Here is a 10,939-nt window from a genome sequence, read left to right as displayed (position 1 = left end):
ACAACTTCCTAAATTATGGCAATCACAATGCCTGCCGGTATATACCAAGTCCCAAAGCTGTCTTCTGTGAGGGCAGATGAAGTTTATTTCAACTCCATCTATTCTTTAAGAAAGCGTAAGTCAGAGTTAATTATTTCAACATAATTTGTTCCACTCGTGATTTAACCACATTATGGACCCCAGAAGCAATTAGGTAAAAGATATTTTCTAGAAGCTTAATTACACTCTGATGCATGCACAAATTACACATTAAATATACCAAATGGGCACCATCTGAGCCATATACCTACAAAATACAACAGATGAACGATGTGCCTAAGTGTTGTGCATAACATTTTGAATCAACTTTTAATTAGAATTCTATCTTTTCTTTAAAAGTGGCAATATTTTCTCCTTTCTGACCTCAGATAGCAACAAACCTCAATATATCAGTTCTCTTTGCATCAAATGCAAATCAAGCTTTGCATAATTTTTGAAACATTACTAACCCATTTTTTTCCCTCTTCCTGATTCCTCTCCCCCACTGCTATAATCCATCCGTAGTTTGTTGATAAGCCTGTACATGAAATGCTTGAGAGAAATTTGGTTTGGGAGAATATTTCCTATTTAATAATTCTAAATTTAATTATGCCATTTTTACCTTAAAAGATTTTCAACACAGGTCTTTCTTTGGCAGTATGATAAACATGCTGCCAAATCTAAGAAGTATATGATAATTTCTATTACGTATTTACGTAGACAGGCGTTTGGTGAGAAAGGGTAGAGACTTGGCTGCTGGCAGCAGGAAGAAATGCATTCTTGGCGATACATGCATGTTGCCTTTTCAAACTATGAAATTTTTTGACCCTCAAAAATAGCACAGGAGCTGTAAAACCACTGGAGCAAAATAGATTTAAAATAACACTCAGCTTTGTTAATACTTACAATGTTTTGTTTAAGATGAATGACTTTTACTTGTCACTTATATACACTCTTTTATGATAATTAAAACATCTTTCAGTATTTTCTTATATGGTTAAAGCTTTCTTTTGTTTAAACAAAACTTCAGATTCTGTGCCTTACACCTACACCTTCACATAAAGGTTATAAAGAAATGTTATTTTCTTAGCTGTCTTAACTTTATATTGAGGAAAACTAAACCTGAGTTCATAATATATTAATAATGATACTTTGTACAGGTCATTTGATACTTAGTCATAAAAGTACTCTGTAAAAATGAAAATCAAAAAAATGGATGCCAAAAAGAGGTCAACAAGGCTATTAATATATGAGACTTGCAACGTAAGATACTGAATAATAGCAGTCATCTCTACAGAAAAGTTCTCCATAGAACACAGTTGAACATTCAAATTTCCAAGAATGAAAAGGTTAACAGTAAAAAGCCATTTAGGCTTAATAATAACAGAAGGTAGCCATTTAATCAAAGAAATAATGTAATCTTCCAGGAACATAATAAAAAATTTCAAATCCATCTGTTAACCATCTTAACAGAGGCACATTTAGATTCTCATCATAACATTAGAATATATATCAGTCATTAACAGTACAGAAGGCTATTACTGCATGCACCTAAGCTTCTAGAAGTTTGCACCTGAAAAGCTTCTGAGGTCCACACAGTACCGCAGTCTCAAAAATAATCAGAAGGAAATGAATGGGTCTGGCACTAGGCTCTAAACATCAGCAGGAAGGAGGGAATATTAAGGTTTACATTTCAAATATCTATGATAGCTAACATATATTGACACACCAAGGGGGTGGAAAGGTGACACAATACAAAGATTTCATACCCATGTAATGACTCATAGGTATATCTAAGTTTTTCTGTCAACTGAAGGACTAACATACAATTCTACATATACTGTCCAGTTTAAAACATGCAGCTAAGGAACAACCTACAATTCAAAGACAGAATCCAATGATATATCAAAACTGCATTGGTATAACTACGAATTTTATTATGTGGACATCTACTGTGGCATGCATCTGTACAAACCTTTCAGGCAGTGGTCCACAGCTGGGTTATGAATAAAAAGGCATAAATTTTTCTCTCATTTTATTACAATGAAGTTTAACAGTACAGAAAAGTCACATGACCTTGGTGGGTCAGATTTCTTAAACCCTGAAACATGAGGAACTCTAAATACATTAAATATTGTTACACATTCAGACTTCCAATGTACAGGTACTTGAAGACAGTTACAGCCCTCACCAAGCTAGGTTGGGGACATGAAGTCCAACAGCATCTGAAATGCTGCGAAGGCATAACTTTACAAATAGCAACATAAGCTTACAGAACTTGCCTTTATTAGGGTGGTATGTTCATGTAATTCCAGCGCCTTCACAATATAACGAACCAAATTTACTATACTTCACTTCTAAAAACCTAGATGAAACATGAAAAAGAAGCCATACAGTATAAATTGCAACTTCAGGAAAAGTTCCTGCTTTATTATTCCAAATAAATTTTCCCATGTAAAATAAATGTCCAATAGTTCCTGGTATGTGGGAAGATAATGTTTGTTAAAGTCACAATGAAGCCTTATTGACGGAAGCTTGGCTATATAAACAGCACAAGTTGAGAAAAGGTTTAATCTCCAAACCTATTAGACTGGATGAAGTAAGATCAGTAACGGCCACCTTGCGACATTACAGGAGGTCTCATTCCCATCGGAGGTCGAGGAGGCCCACCTTGGTAAGGGGGCACCATTGGCGGTCCCTGCCCATACGGTGGCATAGCACCAGGAAGATAACCTGGCATGCCTTGATGATGACCACCATACTGACCTAAAAAACACATTTAAAACACAAAAAAATAGATTGAGTCTGTTGCCTTGTACTTTTAAATGCAATGCACTTTGCAGATAAATCTGTTTCATGTGTACACTCAGAAAATCCACTAAATAAAATAAATGTAAAAAGAGGAATACCATGAGGCGGCATCGGGGGTCTCATTCCTTGTTGCTGTGGGATGCCTGGCTGTGGTGGCATCATACCTCCAATTGGTCCAACAGGTGGATTACCAATGGGAGCCTGTCCTGGTCGAGGAAGATTACGTTGATATTTAGGTAACTGTGCTCTTCTCTCTTCCTAGGAATAAAAATATGTGAAATGTGAAACATCTGAACACAGGGAGTTAAGCATGAAGGTAAGCATCTAAAGTCTTTATATTTACAGAGTGAGACTAATTTTTAAATGTTCCCTTACATCCCAATTACTTTCACCCCACAAACCAGTCCAACTTAAAATCTTGATGCCTTAAGAAAACGTTACCTATTTTTATATTTGAAGCACGTTATATTGAACAACTTTCCAGAAATTATAAATTGCTTCAACAAGAAACTGTGTAATGAAGAAGGTATATGGACTGCAAGGGACCTGCAGACTCTCACACTTGTTTCTTCAATTAATTAAATTTATGAACAACAAAAATAATTTTTGAGAGAGTAAGAACCCAACTTACTGTCTTCTTTTAGAAATAGTCTTAGGGGGGATGTATCTAAGATCAAAACATGCAATATTCACTTTGTTTTGTGGTTCTTAAAAATCAGAATGATAAAAATCACTTAGCATTCAATCAGATCATAAGACCACTGGTATACAAATTAAAACTTTTCAAATGGACAAGTTGCTACCACAGTACTCAATCAAACTCTGCTAGTAAAAAATGTAAACAACTTACCAGCGATATATCCTCATCTGGATGGATCAACTTACTGGTTGCACTGGTCGTCGTAAGTGTAGCAGGCTTACTTGTTATTGAAGCTGCTGGTTTAGCTGCAGTGCTATTTGTTGTACTAGTGGTTGAAGCTGTAGACTGTGTATATGCAGGGAATGTAGGCTTTGGGGGTTCTGTAGTTGTTGCAGGGGTACTATTTAAGGGCTTGAAATCTGTACCAACAGGTCCTTGGACAGCTGCCTGAGCCTGTAAAACATTATCTTTCATCAACAAAACTTCAAAATCCAAAACTGAATATATCTACTACCTATTTAACTTAAAAACAAGACACTAACATTCAATAAGGGACAAAACTGAAAGTTAAAATCATGAACAATCCACAAAATTCGAGATAACACATAATACCAAAAGATGTACATCCAAACCACAGCAGTGGAAACAAGAAACAAGTTAGACTGCTTATGTAACTTCTCAGATATCATCTATCTCTTCACCAGAAATTACTTAATTTACAAAGCTTTGTATTTATTCCTAATTGAAGATATTATCATAAAATGGAATAGCATATTTTCTATTATCATCATTCTAAATTCCTTTTTAAAATTAATCTACCAAGGAGCTCAAAAAAAAATAGTTAAAAATTATAGAATACAAATGTTTGGATAAATTTCAGTTACTAAGTATAACATAAATAATAACTACCAATGGTGACACATTAAAGATATGTCCTTCAGAAGTATTCTTTATATAGTAATACAATGCCCTCCCAATTAACAATGGCTAGATTATTATGATGGACTAAAGAGTTTAGTAAGCTTTTAAGTATAAAGTTACCAAGTAATAAATTTGTTACTTTTCATAACACTGAACATCTGAAACATGTAAACTAGGCCAACTTTTAGAATCAAATGCAGAGTACTAAATTTCCTTACATTATATGTGATGCATTAAACAGCATAAAACAGAATAGCTTAATCATGCATCAGGCTAACCATTGGCCACTAAAATGCATTTACTGCTTACATGCTTTTAACCCTTTAGAACCATAGGAGTTTGGGGTATATTTTTTTCTATTAGTATGCGGTTCAAATTTTCAAATACCATTGATTTATAAGCCATTAATTTTACTTTAGAAAAATTAAACGTATTTTTGGGAAAAGATTTAGTTTTAAAGTAGGGTCCAAAGGGTTAATGAAGTTATAAAGCCATTTTTAACAATTTTAAACTGCAACTTCCTGCGTACTTGTGCTGCGCTAGGAAACAGAGCTTTAGAAGACGCAGACAGACTTTCTGAATTGGATGAAGCTGTACTTGAGCTTGTTACAGGTGTCCCCATCTGTAGCATAAAAGAAAGGAAACAATGAAAAGTCTCCAAACAAATGGGTGAAAATAAGCCACGTGGTAGACTTTTTTTTTCAGTATAGATTGCATTTTTCTAAATGCAAAATACAATGCAATCAAATCTGTTTTATAGAGGCAGGCAGTTAATGCATTTACAATAAACAGAGTGACACTATGAGCCTCAAAAAAACTTTCTAAATTCTACACCAATAAACCTAATTAACCACAGGTTTTTTCCCCTAAAACTAATGTTTTACACTATATTTCAAAACTGAAACCTTAAACTGAGAATTATGATGCATTATTGACACTTCAATCCAATTCTCCATCGATAACTACAATTTTTGCCAAAAGTTTATTAATAGGATAAACAAAATAAACAATAAACAAAAACCCCCCACCTCAAAAACATGTTAATGTACTTAAAAAGTAATGCTTTTAATTTAGCAACTACAAACAGAAAAAAAATTGAAAAAAGAAAACATCTAAGGGATAATTTTAAGGTGAACAATGAAGAACATACATCCTCAGTGTCTCAATTCTGAATGAATTAAATACATCTGCTTAACTCTGAATCAAACTGGGGTGAAAAAGCGAAGGTAACAACCATTATATACATACTATATATAAAAGGATTTTTTGCTTCTGAGTTCTGGGGAGGGAAAAAAAAAAAGGACGAGTAGGAAATATGAGTGTGACTAGGTCAAAAGACATTAAATGATGCCCTTCCAGCAACAGTGAGGCACTACTGTCTGTCACAATTCTAGACTAAAGGAACAGCCCAAAAATTATTTGCTAAGGTCTTAGGATTTTTTGACTTTGGTTTTCATTCTACTCATAGCTCATTAGGTAAAGGAGGACCTCATAACATTTTTATGTATTTAAGTTCCCAGAAATTAAATTTTCATTTCTAACTAAAGCTAAGAATAACCAGAGTTCACAACTACAAAAAAATAACATACTACACTATTTTCTGGTTCCAGTCAACCTTCTGAGTAAAGGAAATCAATGTGTGCAAAAATGGAAGAGAACACCACTTCTTCAGTATAGTTAATAAACTGTATTAAGAAGATTACAATTTTTAAAATGACTTGACATTTTCAAAGAGTTCAGTGAACAACTCCACTTTACCTTTAAATATAAGCACGCTCTTTTTCAGAAATTTAACCTTACCTGTCCTGCACTGGGGAAAAGAGGCTTAGTAACTGGAGGCTGTGGAGCTGGAACTGTTGCTGTTGGTGCAGGTGGTCTGTTAAGAATACCTGGCGCTGAAACAGCCTGTGCTTGAGTCATCGGAGGAATTCCAGGACGTGGAACAGGAGGGGGCATACCTGCAGAGAAGAAATACTGGAGTGGGACCCTGTTGCTGAAACATTTAGTTCAGAAAAAATACTTCCTCAAAACTTTGCCATTAAAACATACTAAATTAAATTAAAAATGATTCAAGGAAATTCCCTGGCAGTCCAGTGGTTAGGACTCGGCTTTCACTGCTATGGCCCGGGATCAATCCCTGGTAAGGGAACCAACAAGATCTCATAAGCCGTGCGGCACAGACACACACAAAACAAGATTCTATACTACGAAGTTATCAATACTGACGACTGACTGCTGAACTCAATGAAGCCCAAAGTACTTGGGCACCTGCCCCCTTGGAACAGTTTTGCCTCCAACTTTCTACACCTTTGCGTCTCTTCAGAATTTTGGGACGTGAAAGATACCACTAGAAACCCTGTATATGGGCAAAGCCAACAATTAGGCTTATTGATATTACTGATGCAGCAAATTTTTGAAACATATAGAATTATTTCAATCATCTAACAGACAGATGTTTCCAGAACTCTAATGCGAACTACAGTAAAAACTGTTAATAGGTCAAATACCCATAAAAATTATTCCAGAAACTAAGTTATTCCTTTAAGTGTGCTTTAAATACACAAATTTTCCTAAAATATACCACTCGGCATTCTTTGAAGTTCCTCAATGTAACTTAAAACTTTTACTGACTTCACATTACCAAATGAACATAGGTTATTTTTCTGTATTCATTTAAATGCCTAAAATTATCTCAGAGCATGATGTATGTGAAGCTGTTGCCTATAAATTAATGATTGCACTGGCATGATTCAAATTTTGCTGCTGATTTTTCTGTTCCTTTTAAACCAACTATCACTTGAGTACATCTGAATCTGCTATGGACTGCAAACCAAACTTGCTAGGATTAAAACGCTAGGCAATGGACTCGGAAAGCCTCATGAAGACCTCTGTGGCACATTTACTGGGCTAACCAAATCCCTTTCCCCACACTGTAGGCTAAAAAGTCAAGATACTTATTTCCCATGCTTCCCTGCACCTAGAAGCTCCATTAGACCTATTTCTGGCCAATGATATGTAAGAGGCTAAGGAGATTCTGGGAAAGTTACTTTGTTCCCTAATACAAGAAAAAGGAAAGCACCCTTTCTTGCCTGAGATTTTATAACTACTGAGTTACATGTCTGAGAGAGAAAGCTAAGGTTGGCAAAGTGGAAAATTTTTAAAGTATGGGTTCTTATTATCACTGGAGCCACTGAGTCTACCACTTTTAGGTTGAGTGAGATAATAAATACCTACGTGGTTTAATAGTTTGTTGGATTTCTCTATTACTTGTTAAGAGTCTCCAGTACTTGCCTAAAATATTCCTAACAGATATAACCACTCTTAAGTCACAGGCTCAGTGACTCATTCTGGTGGCTTTGAGGACTACTTTTACTATCTATTTCAAAACTCGGAACTCAGAACAAAACGAGATCATCACATTTCTCATAGTAATTTTAAAAAGAAGTCACTAACCTATAGAAACTTTAAAAATTACACCAATTTTAAAACTGCACCTCGCAGTGGTTGAGAGTCCACCTGCCGATGCAGGGGACACAGGTTTGTGCCCCAGTCTGGGAAGATCCCACCTGCCGCAGAGCGGCGGGGCCCGTGAGCCATGGCCACTAAGCCTGCGTGTCTGGAGCCTGTGTTCCGCAACGGGAGAGGCCACGACAGTGAGAGGCCCGCGTACCGCAAAAAACAAAAAAAAAACTGCACCAATGCCCACAAATCTGCTGTCTAAAATACTTAAGAATAAAGCACTTCTGTCATATTAAAAAGGAAACTGTCTAACATTTCATACCTGGTGGCATACCAGGCATCAGAGGTGGTATTCCCGGTCCAGGTGGCATCATTCCACCCATTGGCATCATTCTATTAGAAAGCAAATTTCAAGAGACAACTAAAGTTAATTAACAGTATAAAACATTAGAAAATATTTTGGCTAAAGCCTGAAACAACAATAGATAAGACTTGAATTTGACCCCTAATATCAAATCAAGCTGAAAGAACACACAACACACTAAAACAATTCTATCAAAATAAATTCCCTAAAAACCAGCGAACTCTTTGTTTACCAGTAAAATAGGGGAAAAAAATTCAGTCTTTGTTAACAGAACATTTTAATACATTTAAAGTCATTGAGAACAATTATTATACTCTCCTTAATATAAACAAGAGGCCTTATCCAAAATGTGCGTAACTGGAAAACAAAATCACCTTTTGTCTCACTTGGAAAATATCCACAGAATATTAATCAAAAAAAAACCCTCTATATTTTAGAGTTATCAGATTTTTTCAAAAAGAAAATACTGAATGTACTCTGTGGAGTAAAGATTTGTTTTGGACAGGCACGGAAAAACTACCATCAAAATTAAAGATAATCAAAAGTAAACTCAGAATCCCTACTTTTCATGTACGAAGTTGCTATCACTAAACCAGGACTTAAAAACACAACCCATATTTGTTTTCCTTTCCTTAAAAGAGCTCACCTTCAAATATCAGTGTCCAATTCACTTAAAAAATTACCAAGTTTGTGAATTAATGATTTAGGATTCTTATCAGAATAACTTCTATATATAGGTTTTATCAGAAGAAAAATCAATTACCTTCTATAGTAACACAGCACGTAATTTGGCAAAGGAATATATACTCTTTCTTAAATATCACCCCTTTTTACTAAGTCCCCTTACTTTTAGCAGTTTGGGGAAAACAGCTGCACAATTAGAAAATGCTTTGTTTATATGAGTCTATTACGATTTCCTCACAGATGTTTTAGTTCCCTCCTTTAAGAGATCTGTGTCAATCAGTTTGCAAAGTTTAGAAGTTTTAGTGAGGAAGATTAGAAAACTTCTGAAGTCAACTTAATAGATACCATTAAACACACAAAAAAATGACATTATGATTATACCTCCTGAATTACATTACGAATGAGATGCTTACATGTTTTCACCGCAAAATGACTGGGTGTATTTTCTCTGATGATGCAATCTGTGAAAATGTATGACAAAATCAAAATCTAACTGATTTTCAAAATACAGTGGGAAAGTGTATTGTATACCTCTCACATCCAACAATATTTAAATAAAAGTGATGGGCACGAGCACCTCATATTCATTTTAGTTCTTGATGACTTGACAAATAAATCATTTACAGAGTTTGCTTCTTCTCACAACTACGAAGTGTCATGGACAGTTTTGAATCTCAGAAACTCAAATCTACAACCAACTACTTTAATTACATCAGATGCAACTGAAGCAGATGGCTGCCTACATACATCCTAAAACCCAAAAATCTATTCTCTTCAGAGTCAAATTTATATTCCTTAAATTTATTAGTAGATCCCTTTATTAGGTAAGTTTAATAGTTACAGAGCCCATACCTTTTAGAAGCAAAAAGAAAAAAAAAAAACACAGCAAAGTAACATTTAAGTGATGTAACACACCCAAGTTGAAAAAGATCATTCTAGGCACAAGCCCACAAGTCAATTAAAAGAGTTTTCTTACCCAGGTGGCATTCCTGGCATAACTGGTGGCATTCCTGGCATCAGAGGAGGAACACCTGGCATTAATGGAGGTATGCCTACAAACAAGTATTTCAACCAAAAAAATAAAAAAGGGTTAAGAGGAAAAAATTAATACTTCTAAACTGTATCAACAAAGACCTGAGAGTGTTAAATTGTAAGAAGCCTTATGTGCTACCTGGAGGCATTCCTGGTGCTCCTGGAACTGGTGGTAGTCCTGGTTGTGCCATTGGCGGGATATAGCCTTGTTGAGGTTGAACAGGCTGTGGTTGAAATGAAGTTGAAGCTGCAGAGTCATCATCATCATATTCATCAGAATCCTCTTGTTGCTTCTTTTTTTGACTCTCTGCTAAAAAAGTTTAAATTAATTTTTCCCATAGAGTAAAAAAAGAAAACCTAAGCAAGTTTAAGACATTCAACATTTAAAATTTTTATTTCAGTGCAAGTAGCTCCTGAGATTTTTCTTCCAAAAAAACTCAGTTAACACTGCTCTTTACTCTTTAAATGTTTTTTCAATCTGTATTAAGCAAGAAGGTTAACATCCTTTCCCTATTCTATGGCAGGTAAAGAACATTTTCCTAAAGCAGTTATACTTTTAAAAAACAGCTTTCTATTCCACTCCAAAAGGTAAACTATGAAAACTAGTCTGACCTCTCCAGAATGCTTTTCAAAACAAAAGATTTCATAGTTTATTAGTAAGTTTCTATCATTTGGATAGGAGAGGGCTGCAAATCCCAAGTCAAATACACCACTAAAAAAATTTACAATTAGTGGTTTCATAAATCAAAACAAGCTACCTTCCTTTTCAAAGGCCTCAACACTTGCTAAATCCACCTGGAATTCAGTTATGAGTAAAAATATAATAAAATGTATGGAATGATCCAAATGCTACCACATATACAAATAAGATACATTAACTTCGAACATAAGACAAAACAAAAAAACCTCAAATTGAAATTCTGAATAGAACTAACATCTACCATTAAATTTATACTTGAAAATATTGTAATAATACTCTCACTAGTTAAGCTATATCAAGAAAAAGCATA

At 34.9% G+C, this 10,939-nt stretch overlaps 1 protein-coding gene across 22 annotated transcripts in view; it reads right to left on the bottom strand.

Moving 5' to 3' along the window:
• The window catches only part of ZNF207 (zinc finger protein 207), a 44,845-nt gene that overhangs the window by 27,761 nt on the left and 6,145 nt on the right, over nt 1–10,939 (bottom strand). For 12 of the 22 annotated variants that reach the window (XM_079905914.1, XM_079905930.1, XM_079905929.1 and 9 more), the window contains exons 4-12: nt 10,069–10,239; nt 9,874–9,949; nt 9,311–9,358; nt 8,172–8,242; nt 6,191–6,348; nt 4,920–5,012; nt 3,680–3,922; nt 2,928–3,087; nt 2,301–2,784 (exon numbers count right to left, since the gene is read on the bottom strand). In XM_079905914.1, coding sequence (XP_079762040.1) covers nt 2,624–2,784; nt 2,928–3,087; nt 3,680–3,922; nt 4,920–5,012; nt 6,191–6,348; nt 8,172–8,242; nt 9,311–9,358; nt 9,874–9,949; nt 10,069–10,239 — 1,181 coding nt within the window. In that variant the 3' untranslated portion in view covers nt 2,301–2,623. The remainder of the gene's footprint in view (nt 1–2,300; nt 2,785–2,927; nt 3,088–3,679; nt 3,923–4,919; nt 5,013–6,190; nt 6,349–8,171; nt 8,243–9,310; nt 9,359–9,873; nt 9,950–10,068; nt 10,240–10,939) is intronic. The other 10 variants (XM_079905919.1, XM_079905920.1, XM_079905921.1 and 7 more) reach the window with 8 other exon arrangements.

Source organism: Stenella coeruleoalba, assembly GCF_951394435.1.
Source record: "Stenella coeruleoalba genome assembly, chromosome: 19".
In the NCBI taxonomy this organism is placed as follows: Eukaryota; Metazoa; Chordata; class Mammalia; order Artiodactyla; family Delphinidae; genus Stenella; species Stenella coeruleoalba.
The sequence above is the reverse complement of the archived record's forward strand: the minus strand, read 5'-3'. Positions and strand labels throughout refer to the sequence as shown.